At 39.8% G+C, this 20497-nt stretch overlaps 1 protein-coding gene and 1 long non-coding RNA gene across 8 annotated transcripts in view; one reads left to right on the forward strand and one right to left on the reverse strand.

Annotated features, from left to right (window-relative positions):
- IGSF11 (immunoglobulin superfamily member 11) overlaps positions 1–20497 on the reverse strand; it is a 184579-nt gene that overhangs the window by 116555 nt on the left and 47527 nt on the right. The window contains exon 1 of one of the 7 annotated variants that reach the window (XM_038582919.1): positions 8339–8453. The exons of 5 other annotated variants lie outside the window; for them this stretch is intronic. In XM_038582919.1, coding sequence (XP_038438847.1) covers positions 8339–8390 — 52 coding nt within the window. In that variant the 5' untranslated portion in view covers positions 8391–8453. Of the gene's footprint in view, positions 1–258; positions 392–8338; positions 8454–20497 lie in introns of those variants that run through there. One more of the 7 variants, XM_038582923.1, reaches the window with a different exon arrangement.
- On the forward strand, positions 8813–19129 carry LOC119867334. The gene is made up of 3 exons (XR_005383364.1): positions 8813–8956; positions 16750–16899; positions 19004–19129. It is a non-coding gene; the product is annotated as an uncharacterized LOC119867334 (long non-coding RNA).

A 20497-nucleotide genomic window follows, 5' to 3' on the forward strand; every position in this document is an offset into this window, starting at 1 on the left:
AACACAATATGAGTAATTCATGAAAAATTATCTGATGGCATGGTGGTGGTTAGTCACATACAAAATACACACACACAAACACTTTCTACCTAGTAGCTATGATTACTTTCCTACTAAGTGCAATCAAACAATTGAATTTTGAACCTAGATTTTAGGTAACGAGGGCAAACAAAAGCTCCAAAAAATGCAAATAAATGACTGATCCTCTATGCGATCCACAGAAATCCTCATAAAAGGAAAAAAAAAAAGTACACGTACATGCAGACTTTGTTGTCGTTAGAAAAAGGTCTGGAACAGTGCACAGCAAAACCAGAGAATTTCGTGGGTGGAGGTAGGGTATGAGTCAGTTCTTAAGCACTTCTGCATTGTTCGAATTTTTATGCCTAGAATGTTACTTCTGTAATTAAAAACATAAAATACAAAAATAAAGAATCTTCAATGAGTTTATTATGTTTAAACAATCAATGCATACTCCATTTAATATCATCTTACATAGTATATAATAATTTTGGCCATTTGTCTCAAAAAAAATTCTAAAAAAAAAAAAAAAAATCTAACATTCCCTTATAGTATACCACCTTTTTGTACACTCCATGGACCCAACAGGGTCTCCAAGATCCTTCCAGAAAATCCATGAGGTAAAGACCATTTTCTTAATAATGGCGAACTGTCATCTGTCTTTTGCCTGTGCTGACATTTGTGCTGATGGTACAGACACAGTGGTGAGCGAACCGCCAGTGCCCCACCATTGTCTGGATAGTGGCACCGAACTGTCCTCACAGGCACTGCACTGGGCCTTCACCATCATGTGCTCACAGTGAAAAAAGAAAATCCAGTTTCACTAAAGAATGCCTTTGATGAAGCAATAACAATGATTTTATTAAATCTTGACCTTTTATAATATCTTGTATGACAAAATGGGCAATATGAAACATATTTCACTTATGCAGCAGACCAAAGAAAATGGTTGTCCCAAGGAAAAGCCCTGATACAAATCCTTGAGCACAAAACTGAACAAGATAGTTGCTTTTGGGGGGATCAGCATTTTCACTTGAAAGAACAACTCACAGACCACAATTATTCAGACTGAGGTATGTGGCAGACATTTTCTCAACACTGAACAAAATACGACTATCACTTCACTGATAAGATCAATGGTGATATTAACAAATGTGATTTGTTTATATTATTCAATCCAATGTATGTCAACATTTGTAAAATCTGTATTGAGGAATCTGTATCTTCCAAATTATCAATGTATAGTGTACTAAAAAATCATACAGGAATAAAAGATCCGCTCAAATCACATGATAAACCAATGGATTTTAAAATAAGAGAGCAAGAAATGTTTATTGCCATGGTTTCTAATTTCCCACAGTAGCCACTCCTTAAGAAACTATTACTTCTTGAGTTTTGGTAAATATCAAAGAATAGCTGAAATTATTTGAAAATGCTATGAAAATACCCCTAACTACATGGCTGTGTAAAGCCAGACAGTCTTCACATATTTTAACCAAACACATCATAAGAAATTGAATGCAGAAGCGGATAGGGGAATCCAGCTGTCTTCTAATGAGTCAGACATTAAAGAGATTTCCAAAATGTGGAATATTGCCACTCTTCTTGCTAATATTTTTTGGTTTGGGCAAAAATTCTTACTTGTCATGAAAATGTATCATTTATGTCAATACACAATGGATTTATTGTTATTAAATTGATTAATAAATACTTTTAAATGTTCTTACTTTTAATTTCTAATACAGTATATATTAATAGATATAATCCACATAAACAAAAGCTCCTTGTGGTCCTCAATAATCTTTAAGGCCCCAGTAATCCCAAAGCCAAAAGTTTGAGAATCTTTGCACTGCTAACACATTCTTCACATGTTCTGCATACTGTCATAAGTCTTGGCTAACAAGTGCTGGCACGGCAATCTGTATTTACGCACGGGCAATATGCATAAGTGAAATGTACTACAAGGTTTCTCACCCGATGAAAACCTAAAATGTAGCCTGACTGCAATGTGTTCTGCAACAAGTGACACTTACTACACTTTATCCTCACTTTTTGCCCCGTATTTTGTGTTCTGGCAAATGACCCTGAACCATGGCGCTGACAAAAGTTGTATAACAGGTAATGATGGACCTGCTACAAGGAAACAAAGATGAAGTATTATAAAAAGATGTCTGGCTGAGTGAAGTAAGTCAGTCGGAGAAGGACAAACATTATATGTTCTCATTCATTTGGGGAATATAAATAATAGTGAAAGGGAATATAAGGGAAGGGAGAAGAAATGTGTGGGAAATATCAGAAAGGGAGACAGAACGTAAAGACTGCTAACTCTGGGAAACGAACTAGGGGTGGTAGAAGGGGAGGAGGGCGGGGGGTGGGAGTGAATGGGTGACGGGCACTGGGTATTATTCTGTATGTTAGTAAATTGAACACCAATAAAAAAAAAAAAAAAAGATGTCTGATGTTCCTTAAGGCACCTTTGAGTACGTGGTTGAGGATGTAGCTATGATTAGAATACTGATGACATTTCAGGAGTGTCTACAGACTATGAGGATGGTCCATAGGGAATAAATCCTAGCTGAAGAAACTCTGGGGGGAAATATGGAAGACTGCAGGAAAGGGCAAGGCAATGAGAGGAGAGGACAACTGGCAATCTCCCTTGGGAGCAGGCGATGATGTCTCCACACAGGGCTCATCTAATTAAATGCTCCTTTTTCTAAAACAAAGTCCAGTACTATCTATCTGTGATGGGGGAGGGGGGTGTTGAGCTTAGACTACACAGGTTGTTTTTGTTTTTAAGAGAGACACAGAGAGACAGGCAGAGACCTAGGCAGAGGGAAAAGCAAGCTCCCCTGTGGGGTGCCCGATGGGGGACTTGATCCCGGGATCCTGCCTTGAGCTGAAGGCAGACGCTCAACCACTGAGCCACCCAGGCATCCCTACACAGGTGTTATTTTATATCTCTGTTCTTGGGAGACTAATTTTTCCCTTTTTTGTTTTTGTTTTTATTTCGTTGGGAGACTAGTTTTGACATACAGGCCCTCAGGATGAAGAATACAAGGCACGGAAATGGGAACCTTGATGGCTATAAGTGAACACCCAAAAGTCCAAGGTCATTCCTTACTGCATGGAGCAACATCTTCAGAAATTCCTTAGGAAAAAAATATTTCAAATGTAGACAATTCCAAAGCCTTGTGATTAAAAATAAGCTAAAAATCCGTTTCGAAAGATCTGTATTATATTTTTAAATTAATTTCCAAAGTCATAGAATCTGAAAAGTCTATGAAAATAGATCTCTATCACCTCTGCTTCACAAAATACATACTTAGGTTTAAAGATACACTGAAGCTGATACAGTCTCACCAAATCCCTAAAAAAATGCTTAACAAAAATTACTTTTCTTTAAAAGGGGGAAAAAAACATTATTTTCGGGTACTCCAGGCACACAGGATTAGCAATTATATAAGTAACCACTCACTTAGTCATTCTCAAGTATCTACGAGCACTTACTCTGTGCCAGGTATGATAATGTCTTTTAGAGAAAGTACACACATACATATATACATATGTGTGTACGTACACATACACACATATACACACCGAGTTATATCATAGAGTTGACATCATGGAACAAGGGGAAAATACTAGCATAAACTATGTCCACATTCTCACATATCCTCAACAATGCCCAGCTTCTAGGGTGATTTTTGGGTTGACCTACTTGACTCCATGGGTGATGTATCCTCAAACTAGGTAGAGTTAAATCATTGGAAGGAACCATGAATGGTGTTATTTACCTTAAAAGACCCTGATGCTATAGAATGATAGAACATTCTCCAAAATGGAAGAAGATGGGATCCCTGGGTGGCACAGTGGTTTGGCACCTGCCTTTGGCCCAGGGTGCGATCCCTGGAGACCCGGGATTGAATCCCACATCGGGCTCCCAGTGCATGGAGCCTGCTTCTCCCTCTGCCTATATCTCTGCCTCTCTCTCTCTCTCTGTGACTATCATAAAATAAAATAATAATAATAATAATAAAATAAAAATGGAAGAAGATGAGAAGGAAAGAGGACAGAAAAGAATCAACATTAATGAGAACATGGGATTCTTTCAAAGAACTCTAGGTAGTACAAGACTTTCCTGAATTCAGGGCTTCTGGCATCTCAACTTTTTTTTTTTTTTTTTTTGCATCTCAACTTCTTTACTGGCAATGCATTTCTAAAAGTGTGCATCTAAGACTGTCAATTTGTTAACTTTCTCTTTTTTTTTTTTTTAAAGGTTTTATTTATTTATTCATGAGAAACACACAGAGAGAGGCAGAGACACAGGCAGAAGGAGAAGCAGGCTCCCTGCAGGGAGCCCAATGAGGGACTCCAGGATCACGCCCTGGGCCAAAGGCAGATAGATGCTCAACCACTGAGCCACCCAGGTGTCCCAGTTTGTTATCTTTCTCAAGATCAAAATGCTAAATGAAGGGAAACCACTAATTAGACTTCTTCTAAAAAATCTTTTCATTGAACAGGCTTTTTTTCACATTGGCAAATTTGTATTTTTTAATCTTTCTTATAAACATAAAAATTTTAGTGATACTTGCTAAAATATGATCGTCCTATAATACATGTGACGCAGAGTCACACCATATACCAGCTATGTGGTATCTGACAATGATGAAGACGAACTGGTACCAGGTCAATGGCCGAGTCTATCATTTGTGAAATCAGGAAACAGATTTTATTTCTTTGACTAACTTCATGTTTTTTTAAATCATCACAAAGGTAAACTGCTCTTTCTAGGTGGTAGGAAACCAGTATGGAGGGAATCAATTACCCAAACTTTAATAGAAAGAAAAAAAAAATCCTTCCACAATTTAGTAAGATCAGTTTAACTAATAAGTAACTAAACAACTTCCCACTTTTAAGACCCAATTCAGTTCAAATCATATGGCGTTTTTTTCTTTTTTTTTCTTTCTTTTTTTTTTTCATATGGCGTTTTGAATACCACCCAAGAACTGACAACCCCTCCGAAACCAGTTAGTCTCAATTATGATTAAAGGAGGGTATCAGAGCCTCCAGATGGTCTGAGGGATGCTCTCAAAATCCAAGGGTGAGCTATTTGAGTGCCAGACAGTCCTTATCAAACAAAGGAGGGGGATACTTGAAGTGAGTGGGCTACCAGAAATCCCGCAATCCTACCTCCAACTGCCTAAAATATCACTATTGTAGGTAACTATAAATTCAGAATCCCTATTCTAAATGAACTAAGGAAGATGAGAATTTCAGTGGGAGTGCCACAATTTCCCCTCAACTCAGCTAGTATTTCCAGTCTCTTGTTCTGTAGGACTCATTGCAGCTAAAGAATCTTGTGTACCAGCACATCACCTTGTTTGGCACTAAATCACATGGCTTAAGTATGAAGATCCAAATGAGACTTTTCATTATAAATGCTTCCACTATCAAAGTGTGAAAACCCATTTGAAAATGTGCAACATACTGTTACTTGGGGGTGGGGAGGGTGGGGATCTTTACCCATTGCATCATTACCTTAAGCCTGACAACAGTTCTTAAGCATAGCATTTTAGAAGCACTTAGTGATTTCATGTTTAAATTGCTTCCTGAATAGTCCACATTGAATATACAGTGTGTTAAGCTTAATTTCTCTAAAATTTTCATCCAGTGGCTGTCACCTTTCATGTAGGGAAAACGACAGGTTTTCTGCTAAAAAGTGAATCCTTCCAAAGCAGTTACATAATTCAAGCTAGAACTAAGGAATCAAAGTTCACAAGAAATTTTTCAGAATGCTAACATTTAGGCTCATAATTCTTTTCATTTTCATTTCATTTCATGTGATCTCTCTTTTTACAGGATTTTCTCAGATTCTGGAAAGTAACTGCTATTTCAAGGAATTACACAAGTAGTACAAAAAACCACTTCAGATATATCTAACCCATTGGTAAAACTATATAGAAGCCAACTTTTCAGTCCAAATTCCCTTGGAAGTTACTCTACAGAAACTCAAACAAAAATAAAAACAGGAATCTCTTGACATCCACTTTCTTTCAAAAATGCAAGACTCTGTTTCTACCTTTCGTGTATCATGCCTTCGTAGTGGCCAACGCTACAACGGTTATCTACTCAGCATTCCATTTCTTTTCCTCCTTCATAATGAAGTCACTTTGCTCATGTTTCCACCCCTTCTCCTCATTCTAAGTCCTAGGGATGAGCCCTAATTCATTCAAAACAACTTTGTCTTTGACTTCAAGAACTTAATGGCAGTCAGGACACAGTATACTCTGGGGACTGTTATGCTAGGCACAAGTAGGCACACAACAGCTGCTCACCCCCCTCCGCTCTCCATCTTAAGGAGACCGTGGCCTCCTGAATAAATCCCAAATTCAGCATTCAAGGCTCTCTACTATTCTTTTACTACTTTTTTTAGCCCTTTCTCCTTTGCACACATCTGCTCTAGCAGCGAGACACTTGGCCTTTCAAGAATATGCCTCAGTATTTTTCATTTCATATCCTTCACCCAAGCTGTTCCTCTGACTAGGAAAGCAGGCCCAACCACTCCCATGTCAGCCAATTCAAATCCAACTTAAAGTCCAGATTACAGAAAACTTTTCTATGAAGTCTTCCTTGCTATCACCATTAATAAATAGCAATCATATATATATGTGTGTGTGTATTTATATATATATTCCTTATATCATGAATCATTTTGCATGCTTACAGCCTGTTTTAAAAAGGCACACTCCATACCGGCTGCAAACAAGCTCCTGTGCATCCCTGTCTTCCACCAGCCCCAGAGTGGGAGCTCAGTAAATATATGTTGAGCAAATGAACACAACTGTTCATTTCTGAGGGTGAAAAGTGCTTCTACAGAATAGATTATCATGAAGGCTGAATTGTCCTTGGAAGTCTCTAAAAACATCCTAGGACAGCTGAGGAATAGTTTTGCTGAAGGAAAGGAAACAAATCAGATGACCTTGTAAGGCTGCTTCTGCAAATTACATCCACTCTTTGAAGTACTGCCTAATAATTCAAAAACAAACTATACACAAATGCTACTTACAAAAAGAGAGCAGCATTTATTGTAATAGATGAAGGTTAAGAATATTTTTTACCAAAACTTCAGCAGCTCTTATAGCAATATTTATAAACATTTTCAGTTATAGCCAAAGAATTGTATAAAAAGCTCTAATTATTTCACACTTGAGAGAAGTAGGACAGAGAAAAATGTCGGCCCCTTCAAAAGGGTAACCAGACAAAATTAATTTGCTAGCACGTACTCATGTTCACTTAATTATTGTCTACACGTCATCACCAAAAATATATCTACTGAACTTTAGGAAAGTTCTCTGTAATTTTGATGATTTCCTTCACTTGCATCTACGGAAAAAGTATGCAAAATTTTGTCTTTCTTTCTCCCCTACTAAATAAATTCGAACAATTTAAGTCAACTAACATGAAGTTACTTCAAGATCCCTGGTACATTATCAGTTCAAGTGAGGCCACAAAACTATGGGAAACATACTGGTATCTCCAGAAACAAACAAGGTTAACCACAATATTCCATAAATCACTGAACCTGCTCTTTAAATGAAACCTTTGGAATAAATCTCATCAATTAAATGGGACAGAAAACTTGATTCCAAGGACAGTGCGCTCACAGAAGGGCACTGTGTTAGGTGAAAATCAGAGTTAAACAGGACGGCTAGTGATGGAAAAATAAAATGCAAGAGAGATTAAATCGAGAGTGGAAAGTCAGTTTTCTTAAAAAACTAAGAAAAGTACACAGATGTTTAGTCTTTCTGTTCTAACGCTGTTGCACATTGTGCATTTCTGTAAGCCCCTGTAAATGCTTTGGGGAAGAAGCTAGAGCACACAAAAAAATTAATAAATAAAATAAAATCAGTGTTTTCGGACATGGTGTAGCGCACTGTACAGTTAGTTATTCTTAAAGCAAAGATCACAGACTCAGCGAAAGCTGCATGTGCTAGTTGAAGGTCACGGTAAAGCCAGAATTTAAAGTTTTCTCCTTTATCTCAAAGCACCTCTGTTGCTGCCGGAGCCGCGGGATCACGGAAACGGTTTCGCGCCGCGCCCGGTGAGCGACCGGGGGTGACCGGGGGTGACCGGGGTGACCGGCAGAGCGCCGCGCGTCGGCAGCGGGTCGGGGATGCGGGGACCGAGCGGCGGGGGCGGCTACCTCTCCACCTGGGGCACACCTGGGCCACCTGGGGCACACCTGGGGCACACCTGGGGCACACCTGCGCCACCTGCGCCGGGCGGGGCGGCCCCGGGCCCGGCGGGCTCGGCTACTCACCGTGCAGGGAGAGGAGCAGCAGGGGCGCCAGCGGCGAGCCCGGAGGAGTCATCCCGCGGCCGCGGGGAGCGCGCCCGCCGCCCGCCCGGGCCCTCGGCGCTCCTGGGGCAGCCGCTCCGCCCGCCGCGGCCGGGACCGTGGGACGCGCGGCCGAGCCGAGTGCAGCTCCCGCGCCCAGGGGCCGCCTCGCCCGCCCCAGGCCCGCCCCAGGCCCGCCCCGCGCCCGCCCCGCGCCCGCCCCAGGCCCCGCAGCAGCCCCGCTCCGCGCCGCCCACTCGCCGCTCGGTCTCCGGGGCAACCGCGGCTCCAGCGCGACGCCTGGCGGCCCCCCCGGAGCGGGCGCGGCGCGCAGCTGGCCCGGCCCCGCCACCTGCACCTGCGCGGCCCGGGGCAGGGGGGGGGGGGGGGGGGGGGAGACGGGGGACCGGGGTGGGGGATGGGGGGCGCCCAGCCCCGCCCCGGGCCGCCCCCCAGGCCCGCGCGGTCTCGGCCCGCAGAGCCCGCGCCCGGGACTCGCCGCCACCTGCGAGCAGCAAGATTGTCCGCGGCCCTTTTCAGATGATTTCTAGTTGTCCACTTCCTCTCTCGTGCAATCTGGCAAAATTAAGAATTGCTGAGGTTTGTTCCATTTCATAACTTTTTTTTTCCTTTCCTCTCCCCCAACCCCACTACCTTTTCTTGTTTTTTTTTCCCATAAAAGAGCATTAAAGGGCTGTACTAGTCCCCTCACTTCCCCGTTTCTAGCAAAGACCCCTACCGTCTTCTCTTGCCCTTTTAGTAAAATTTATCTCAGCTTCTGATATTTAAAATTTGCCATTTTAAACATTACAGATGTTTTGTTTTGTTTTAAGATTTTATTTATTCATCCATGAGAGAGAGAGAGAGAGAGAGAGAGGCTGAGACATAGGCAAAGGGAGAAGCATGGGGATCCCTGGGGGGCTCAGCGGTTCAGCGCCTGCCTTTGGCCCGGGGTGTGATCCTGGGGTCCTGGGATTGAGTCCCACGTCGGGTCCCTACATGGGGCCTGCTTCTCTCTCTCTCTCTCTCTCATGAATAAATAAATGAAATCTTAAAAAAAAAAAAAAAAAAAAAAAAAAAAGGAGAAGCAGGCTCCCCTTGGGAGCCAAAAGCAGGCACTCAAGCACTGAGCCACCCAGGTGCCCCACGTAATAGCTTTCCTAAACTAACTTCAACTCTTCGTCAACTAGTGAGAGGGGGATTTTATTATGGTGATTATTACTTTGGGTTTTTATTTTTTGTTTCCTGTTTGTTTTGGGTAAGTGGGAAGAGATATGTTCTTGGCATCTGAAATTATTTTACTTAAATATCCACCTACTTCTCTTCTTCTAAAAGCCAACCTGCCTTCCTTTTTCATTGGATCGCTGGTGTTTTAACAGCCCATAGTCACTTTCTGCTTCAGCCTCCAATGGGAACCTTCTAAAATTTTTGGACATGCCTTCCCCCAGGGGGAAATGTCAATTTCTACAGCAGCATCGATTAGGATTCTTGGAGCCACTCAGAAATTTTGAGCCTCCATCTGGCAGATATAATACTCCCAGGGCAATTCAGAATGAAAACAGTATGCACAGAAGAAAAGCAAGTAAGTAAAACATCCATACATTGGACAAAGATCGGAAGACAAATGCAAAAATAACAGTATCAAGATGGTGAAATTATGGATGCACTGTTTTTTGGAAAATGGTGATGTTATAATTTTAAGTAAAAAAAAAAAGAGAGAGAGAGAGAACACATTAAGAAATGCCAATCACCTTTAATACCAATACCCTGAAAAGATATAGTTTATTAATTGAAGATGCTTCAACTTTGCTCACTACTTCCAATATGTTAGAATCCCTTACCAGATTTCTAATGGCAAAAAAAGAATATGACAGCATAGTTTATTTGACATTAATAACAGAAATTTTAAACTTCAACTATGACTTCATCACTGGGCTCATTCTTTTAAGTGCCACGGCAAGGACTACATATTTTCCTCCATCCAATTCACTTCCTTGTTTTGTCCTACACATATTCCCACATTCAAACCCAGTCCCAAGTAGGGCATGAGAGTAATATAAGAAGAAAAGCAAGGAAGCTCTCAAGTGGCAGGTGCTACTCAGAATAGGTCTTCACTTCTCTATCATCCCAGATTTAAATATTGAGATAGAATATTCATTCTTGGGGATCCCTGGGTGGCTCAGCGGTTTGGCTCAGCCTGCCTTTGGCCCAGGGCGAGATCCTGGAGTCCCGGGATCAAGTCCTCCGTCGGGCTCCCGGCATGGAGCCTGCTTCTCCCTCTGCCTGTGTCTCTGCCTCTCTCTCTCTCTCTCTCTCTGTCTATCATAAATAAATAAATAAATAAAATCTTAAAAAAAAAGAATATTCATTCTTAACCTAATAATCTAGGATGAAAGCCCTGATAAAGCAAATTGCCTCATATATTTCTTAGCACATCGACTCAGCAACTATTTACTAAGTATCTACACCATGTAAGACACTGGTTAGCTTGAAGGTTAAACGTAAAGTATAAGCTATGACATCCACCCTTTAAAAAACTCATAATTGTACATGGGGTATATCCGCAAGGTCATGAATCAGAGAAAGAGTCGCTCTCCTGCCTCTAAGTCACCATAGTGTACCTTCTACCTTCTACCAACAGGATCTGGTGAGTTAGGAAGAGAAGTAGCCCTTTTAGTAGAAGAGGAAATGTGGCTTCTGAAGGGGGAGTGGGGATCCGATTTCAGGCGGCAATCTGGCTGCCCGAAAGCTCAGGGGCAGATGGTAGATGGTGGACTCACAGGAAGCAGATTGGGAGTTCTAGAAACTCTAAGTGCAGTACACAGAGCATCCCAAAAGGACACTCTCACAGGAAACAGAGAAAAAAACATGCTTTTTAGTTCACAGAGATAATACCACTGGCATGTATTTTGAGTAAATTTGTTATTAGTAAAGATGAATTCCCCAGACTCTTTCGTCCTAATCTACTTTATGACCACAGTAGGATTTCTTTAAATCTTTTAAGTATTCCAAGTGCTAAAGCAACAGACATCTTACCTTTGTGTAATACTTTATAAACTTCTAAGTGTTTTCATATATATTATCTGCTCTGATCTTCCCAGCAATCCCCAGGGGGTAGATAAGGTAGGTATTATTACCCCTCTTTACATGTTAATACACTAAGTCTCCAAAAGATCAAGGGATTGTAAATACCAAAACTGAAACCAAGGTTTTCTGACATTCATCCTATAGTTGTTTTCCTACCACACCACAAAGTCTTTTTCTTTTCTCTTTACAGACCAATATCTGAAGAGATTTATATATACCATAGTGTCTTAACAACTGTCTGTGGGGAACACTGCAGGTGCCGCCCCAACATTTGTCCCATCTCCACCCCACTCCTACCATTTCCATTCTACCCCAGCATAAGTAGCCCATAAAATTTTGTTCATTTTGATGCCACACCCCCAACCCCTTCTAAGGGAGCTCTAGTTGGTCTATCTGACCAAAGAAGAAATGGAGAGGGGAATGTCTGGGACCAGGAACCCTAGGGTAAAGGACTCTGATACAGTGTCATAATAATCCTGGTTCAAAAACATTGATGACATGAGAATATAGTCAATTCCTAAGTATCTAAATATAGATTATCCAAATCCAAATGTAATACTGGACCAGCTTCTATTCTCCACCCATCAAAATGCTAGATCCTCTTTCTACCGTTACTCTGCATTCAAGAATGGAAAATTAATTTTAATATTAGCTTAGGAGAAAAACAAGAAAGAGAAACGGAGGGAATTACAAGGCTTTCCAAAGCCAAATATATATTATTTTTAATTAGCTATTTTTAAATTATTAATAGCACCTACACCTCTCCATTTATGTATATAATTAAAAGTTAATTGCATTTAAGTTTTTGAGGATGTTTGTCCATGGAATAGTTTATAAGAAGATCATTCTTAAAGTTAGAAAATATTTTTTGATCCAGTGACTCATTTTTGTAACTTTTTTTTGGTTTTTTTTGTAACTATTTTAACCAAGCTACTTAGGACCATATATATAAGCTAGACTGGAGCTTGGTCCTTTCAGAAGTAAAATTTGAAATGAATTGTTCCCCCTTCTCCTTTGGGAAGAAGAAATTATATATATATATATATATATATATATATATATATATAATCAGTATAATAAAATTATAATCAGTATAACTGGGTAGCTTGGTCGTTTAAGCTGTCAGACTCTTGATTTCAGCTCAGGTCATGATCTCAAGGTTGTGAGATCAAGCCTGGCCAAGATTATAATTATAATTATAATCAGTATAAAATTATAATCAGTATAACTGGGTAGCTTGGTCGTTTAAGCTGTCAGGCTCTTGATTTCAGCTCAGGTCATGATCTCAAGGTTGTGAGATCAAGCCTGGCCAAGACAGAGTCAGCTTGAGACTCTCTCTCTCCCCCACCTCCTCCCCCCTGCCTCATGCATGGTCTCCCTTTCATAAATAAATAAATAAATAAACAAACAATAACAATAAAGGGGGCACCTGGGTGGCCCCGTCAGTTAAGCATCTGCCTTTGGCTCAGTTTGTGATCCCAGAGTCATGGGATCAAGCCCCTCATTGGCTCCTTGCTCAGAAGGGAGTCTGCTCCTCCCTCTGCCCCTCCCCCAGCTCATGCGCTAGCTCTTTCTCTCTCCACCCCCTCATAAATAAATAAATAAATAAATAAATAAATAAATAAATAAATAAATAAAATACTTTTTAGAATAGCAATAAAGGAGTGGAGAAGATAAGAAGGGAATTGTTAGAATAACTGATAAGCCAATAACTTTATTCTATGTTAAAGAACCCATTTCATACTTTAACACTTCCTTCTTAAATGTTGGATCAATTTATAACCTAGATATATTGACAGCTTAGTCTTTCTGATATCTGCTCGTTTTGTCAGTTTCTACCCAGTCCTCTGGTAGAGCAGTGCTAGATAGGATTTACACAAAGGCAAGCAGTATTTCCATCCCTGTTACGATAGCTAATCCCTATGGCCACTGTGAATATTGCTGAAGCAAAGTTTCACATCTTCATCTATTTGGGGAAAAGTTGGCTCTTTTCTTGTAAGTCCTTTGATTATGAACACATTTAATCCAAAGAGGCACCTGCACCCCAATGTTTATAGCAACAATGTTCCTAATAGTCAAACTATGGAAAGATCCCAAATGTCCGTCAATAGATGAATGGATAAAGATGTGAGATATATATATAATGGAACACTACTTAGCCATCAAAAAAATGAAATCTTGCCATTTGCTAAGATGTGGATGGAACTAGAGGGTATTATGCTAAGCAAAATAAGTCAATCAGAGAAAGATAATTATATGATCTCACTCATATGTGGAATTTAAGAAACAAAACAGAGGGTCATAGGGGAAGAGAGGAAAAAATAAAACAATGAAATCAGAAAGGGAGACAAATCATAAGAGTTTTTTTTAAGATTTTATTTATTCATGAAAGACACACAGAGAGGGGGCGGAGACATAAGCAAATGGAGAAGTGGGCTCCGCACAGGGAGCCCAACATGGGACTTGATCCCAGAACCCCAGGATCATGACCTGAACCAAAGGCAGATGCTCAACCACTGAGCCACCCAGACATCCCCCAAGAGACTCTTAATCATAGGAAACAAATTGAGGGTTGCTGGAAAGGAGAAGTTGGGGGGATGGGATAACTGAGTTATGGACATTAAGGAGGGCACATGATGTAATGAGCACTGGGTATTATAGACGGATGAATCACTGACCTCTACCTTGGAAATTAATACATTATATATTAATCAAATTTAAACTTTAAGAATATTATGAACACACTTATTTTCAGGTAAAGTTACTCTCTGAGCAGGGCCCATTAAGACAAAATGCTACTGAATTTATCCTAATGGAAAATCTAAGATGGTGCCACTATGATTTTTAGGACTTGAAAAGGGCAACAGCATAAGAAGCATTTTATGTCACTTCAGTGTTCTCTTTGTATTCTCTTTCTTACACTGCAAGGAAAATAATTTTCAAATATTTTTCAAAGTCTCTTTACCAGTATTCACTAATCTAAACTAATCTCTTTCAATCTCTCACTTGATTTTATATATATTGGTACTTGCAATCACATTTTGGCTGGTTCAAATTCCGAGTTTTCCATAGAACTTTAAAGCAAGTTCAGAGTTGTATTTCTGGCAACAAAACAGAGTGGAGACCCCAACTTACAAAAGAAATGTGAAATTATATTTTTCTAAATCTTAAACAAAATTGATGAGACCTCAATAAAATATGGGACAGTCAAGCCAAAACCTACAAGGGGGAAGGAATTCCTCAATAGTCTATTCTCATCACAGCATCCAGAATGATCCTATTGAATCAGATCAGATCACTCCTCTGCCCTACGACTTCCTATCTCACTCACAGTGAAAGTAGAAGTCTTTACTATAAACCACAGGGCTTGTGTTAGATTTCTATGGCTGCTTTAACAAATCACTGCAAATCTAGTGGTATAAAACAACACAAATTTGTTATCTTACAGTTCTGAGGTCAGAAGTCCAAAATGGGTATCACTGGGCTAAAATTAAGATGGCTGTGGGGCTGTGTTCCTTTCTGGAGAATCCTTTCCTTACCTTCTCCAGCATCTAGAGTCCACCTACTTTCCTAGGCTTATGGCCCTGTTTCTCCATCTTCAAAGTCACCAACATCAGGCCAAGGCCTTCTCACATTGCTGTCTCTCTGACTCTCTCTCCTGCATTTTCTTCCACATTTAAGGATCCTTATGATTACAGTGTGCCCATCTGGATAATTCGGGATAATCTCTTCATCTCCAGGTTAGTTGAAGGGCAACATTAATTCACTTTGCAACCTTAATTTGCTTTTGCCAAGTAAGGGAACATATTCTCAGGTTCTAGGAATTAAGAAGTGGGCATCTTTGCAGGGTGGGGGCCATTACTCTGCTTATCACAAGGCCCAACTGGATCTAGTCCCTCCTTATCTAATTGCTTCTTCTATTTTCCCCTTATTCACTCAGCTCTCACTACAATGACCTCCTCAACATCTCCTGAACAAACAGGAACATGTTTGCCTTGGAACCAACAAAATTATTCTTTCCCTACATTTTGCATAGCTTTCCTTTCACTTCCTGTAGGTCTTTTGTCACATGCACATGAATTGAAGCCTTTGCTGACCATCTTATCTAAAATTTAAAATAAGAGAGACAGGGGAAGAGAAAGAGATCTCAAATAATATCATAATTGAAAAGGAGACATCACTACAGATGCTATAGATTAAAATGATAAGGAGAATAATGAACAATTTTATGCTGATAAATTTGAAAACTTAGAAGAAAGGGACAAATTTCTAGAGAAACAGAACTTACCAATGCTTGCTCAAAAATAAACAGAAAATATGAATAGTCCCATGTAATTAAGATAGTTAAAGCAATAGTTTAAAATCTTCTTACTGGTAAAACTACAGATCCAGATGATTTAATCAGCAAGTTTCACCAAATGTTCAGGAAGCAAAATCTCCAATCTTTTGCAAATTACTTGACAATAAAGAAAAAATGAAACTCTCTTTAACTCATTTTGCAGTGCTAGCATTATACTGATTACCAAATATTGACAAAGATAATGGGAGAAAAGAAGATAAGCCAATTTTCAGCACATAGAGATTTACATTACGCAAATGAATGTTAGCAAATCAAGTTCAGTGATATATAAAAAAGGTAATTAATTCATCACACCAATTGGATTTATTTCAGGAATGTAAAATTGGTTTCATATATGAAAATTAAAGCTATTCACTATTAAAGGATTAAGAAAAAAATTATATGATTATTTCATTAAGTGCACATTGAAAACAAAGCTTTGAGATGCCATTCTCAGAGAACAGTAAAAGCAGTATGAAGAGCCTTGGGGTAGATGAATTCTTTTAATGCTACCACATTGCTTAAAGAAAGATAATATACTTAAATCCCAAAATTCTGGACTCAAGGCCTGGACTGAAACTCAAGTACTTTCTATGAATGTGCTAAAAGAATGTTACCTCTTGGCACGCCTGGGTGGTTCAGTGGTTGAGCATCTGACTTTGGCTCAGGGCATGATCCCAGTGTCCCAGGATCCAGTCTTGAATGGGGCTCTCTGCAGGAAGCCTGCTTCTCCCTCTGCCTATGTTTCTGCCTCTCTCTCTATGTCTCTCATGAATAAATAAATAAAATCTTTATTAAAAAAAAAAGAATGTTACCTCATAAAGATACAGAATTAACATAACTATGGCCTAATAATTAGTTTCAGAAATAATGTCTGTATCCTCTACCTCTATCTCTTCCTTGCTGTGTCATTTACATATTTACACTTTCAACTAACTTTGTTTCCTTCCTCTTCTTGTTTTATTAGGGTGTTATGGGTGGCAGGTAATTTTATAGTCAGTCCACAGACTGAGGAATATGAGGACATAAGAATAACCCACAAAGAAGAATGAATATCACCACTGGACTTGAATCTGGGAACCATAAATAATCATAAGACTTTGGATTGTCTCCTAAGGTAGAACTGAGTGATTTTACAGTTGTGAGAAGATAGACACATTATGTATTTTTAAAATATAAATATAAGGGAAAAAAGTATTGGTAGACATTGAGCATTTGAAGGAGTACACTATGGGAAGGATTGCTGTGTATTTTGTGACTGCTAAGCATCAAGACTCTTCTTTCAATGTTCAAGAATTCCCCAGTTTTATTCTCAGTGGGAATCAGAGTCTATCTTCCACTGCAAATGCCAAAAATGCTTTCTGAACTCCTAGCAACTATAGCATGCTCACATAACAGAACGTGTAGCCAATTAGAGAGGCTCACCTCTAGATTATCAATCTTAAGCAAGTGTCACAAAAATTCAGGGATAAGAATAAGGAAGGGATAAAGAATTCATTTTACTGTCCACTGAAGAGAGGTAATTGTGGCTATGATGCCAGTTGTGACATCTAGTACCTGGTTCCAGCATTGGTTATCTCTGGACTGTTCCTATGATGTCATTCTGGTGACCTAGCCTCCTTTGGTTGCTGCTTGTTTTCTGATCCTTTAGACTTCCCATCTTCTCCTTTCCTGCTTTAATTAACCACCATCAATTTATGTTGTTTGCCACCAAGAACACTGCCTTCAGAGTTAGTGTCCTGAGGTTCTTGCCTTTCTAGAAGGAGGTAAGAGATTCATGAACTTTTACTTCAAAAAAGGTGAGGTCCTATTTGATTACAGCCAGCAGAGATTATCTTTCTAAAGAGGTAACATCTTACCTAGTAGTCAAAAAACATGAAAAAAACAAGCCATAAAAAGCACCAGAAATTGTAGAAAAATACCTTCCAGTCTGGTAAATACCTGATCAGCGTGTGGATCAGAGCCAGTGTCACATGTACATTTCAGATTTAAATTCAGTCCATATTTATGCATACTTGCTATGTGCTGGCACCATGCTATCTGCATTAACAGAGAGTTTCATTTAAATCCTGTCAACAACACATGGCCAACAAGCACATGAGAAAATGCTCCGCATCACTGGCCATCAGGGAAATACAAATCAAAACCACAATGAGATCCCACCTCACACCAGTGAGAATGGGGAAAATTAACAAGACAGGAAACAACAAATGTTGGAGAGGATATGGAGATAGGGGAACTCTCTTGCACTGTTGGTGGGAATGGGAACTGGTGCAGCCACTCTGGAACACTGTGTGGAGGTTCCTCAAAGAGTTAAAAATAGACCTGCCCTACGACCCAGCAATTGCACTGCTGGGGATTCACCCCAAAGATACGGATGCAGTGAAACGCCGGGACACCTGCATCCCAGATGTTTCTAGCAGCAATGTCCACAGAGCCAAACTGTGGAAGGAGCCTCGGTGTCCATCAAAAGATGAATGGATAAAGAGGATGTGGTCTATGTATACAATGGAATATTCCTCAGCCATTAGAAATGACAAATACCCACCATTTGCTTCGACGTGGATGGGACTGGAGGGTATTATGCTGAGTGAAATAAGTCAATCGGAAAAGGACAAACATTATATGGTCTCATTCATTTGGGGAATATAAAAATTAGTGAAAGGGAATAAAGGGAAAGGAGAGAAAATGAGTGAAAATATCAGTGAGGGTGACAAAACATGAGAGACACCTAACTCTGGGAAATGAACAAGGGGTAGTGGAAGGGGAGGTGGGTGGGGGGTTGGGGTGACTGAGTGATGGGCACTGAGTGGGGCACTAGGCGGGATAAGCCCTGGGTGTTATGCTATATGTTGGCAAATTGAACTCCAATAAAAAAAAAAATGTTTTAAAAATAAGGCAAATGAATAGTCAAAAAACTAAATAAATAAATAAATAAATAAATCCTGTCAACAGCCCTGTGAGATAGTTTCCCCCTCATTTTCCCAGGTGAATAAAACCAAGGTTTTAAAAAAAAAACTTTAAAATGCTTGGTCAAAAACATACAGTTCTTAAGTTGTAAAACCCAAATAGTAAAACCCAACCTTTCTGACTGTAAGGGCAGCCTTCTTTCCACTATACCCTAACACCTCTATTTGAATGAGCAACCTGCTTGGCAATTTGGAACTGGTAACTATTTCTGCTACTTTTTAGTACTAAAGAATTGTTTGTTTGCATTTCAGCCTGTCTTCTGAATCCATTAATGAACATTCTTCCTTAGAAGATACTTACACAATTCAGTGATTACTACCACTCCTTACAATTTAAAATTTTATGGTTAGTGCACTTGAAAGATTAAATAATACCTGGATTTTATGTGCTATTAATAATAAAATCAGTAATAACCCATAAAAATTGGAACTGAATTAACAACAGTGAGCCATGCTGTGTTTCTATGGTAACACAATGAAGAAAATATTAGATGGCCTCAAAGATATTTAATTCCAATAAGTTGGCTCATGGCTTTCATATCATTGTAGAAAATCCATATATATCTGATCATTATTACCCAAATCTACATGTTAATACCATGTATTCCTAGAGGAAGGTGATTAGACCGGTCTTATGCAGCCTTTCTGATCTTCTGAGCCCCCTTCTTATTCCAGTCTCTGCTGCAGGCTCAAATCAGCTACTCACAGATACAACCTGACACTAATTTGCTTTGCTGTGACCTACACCAAGTACCTCTCCCTACTCAGGACACTGCTGCCTGGAACACGAGCAGGAATTTGGTGGGACTGACGTGTATAACCTAGAAGCACAGGGATGCCAACACTTATGGGGCTACTCTTGGCTTATGTGGGATGGGAGCCAATGGATAAGCCTTCTGCCTTGCATTCTCCAAGGGGGTCAGCTTATTTCCTCAAACTCTGCAGAAGGCCCTGGCATGATCAACAGTAACCAAGAAACAGTGAATCCATCCTGGACTGGCATTTCCTCCCTCTCTTTTTTCATTTCCTCAACAATTAACCCTGATCTCTGAAATTACTTTCTAATTAAGCTAACTACATAAACCTTTGTCTCAGGGTAAACTTTCAAGGGAATCTAGGCTAAGAGACCTACCCTTGGTAGATTTTATATGACTGGATATGTGGTTCTTACTAAGATTCTATTATAGTTTTTTTTTTTTCTAATAACCAGCTCTTTCCAAATTACACATCAAATTTATGGAATAGTACACTTATCCTTGTCCTAGAGATTTTGGCAGGTCTCTATAATGTATCTTTCTTGAAATACTCTCTTTTTAAAAAGATTTTATTTATTTATTCATAAGAGACACAGAAAGAAAGGCAGAGACACAAGCAAAGGGAGAAGCAGGCTCCATGTGGGAAGCTCGATACAGAACTCGATCCCAGGAACCCGGGATCACAACCTGAGCCAAAGGCAGATGCTCAACCACTGAGCCACCCAGGTGCCCATCTTTGTTGAAACCTAGAATCAAATAAGGCAAATAAAAAATACAGTTTTGCATTTAAAATTCTAAATGATAAAAGGTTTGCTCAATGTCAACTCTGCTACACATATTTTTAAATAACCTTTGGAAAGTCACTTAACCTATCCAGGCTTCAACCATAATCTTTATTAAAATGGAATATAGAGGCACCTGGGTGGCTCAGTCAGTTAAGTGTCTGCCCTCAGCTCCGGTCATGACCCCAGGATCCTAGGATCCAGGCCCA

The sequence above is a fragment of the Canis lupus genome, chromosome 33 (assembly GCF_011100685.1).
Source record: "Canis lupus familiaris isolate Mischka breed German Shepherd chromosome 33, alternate assembly UU_Cfam_GSD_1.0, whole genome shotgun sequence".
Lineage (NCBI taxonomy): Eukaryota > Metazoa > Chordata > Mammalia > Carnivora > Canidae > Canis > Canis lupus.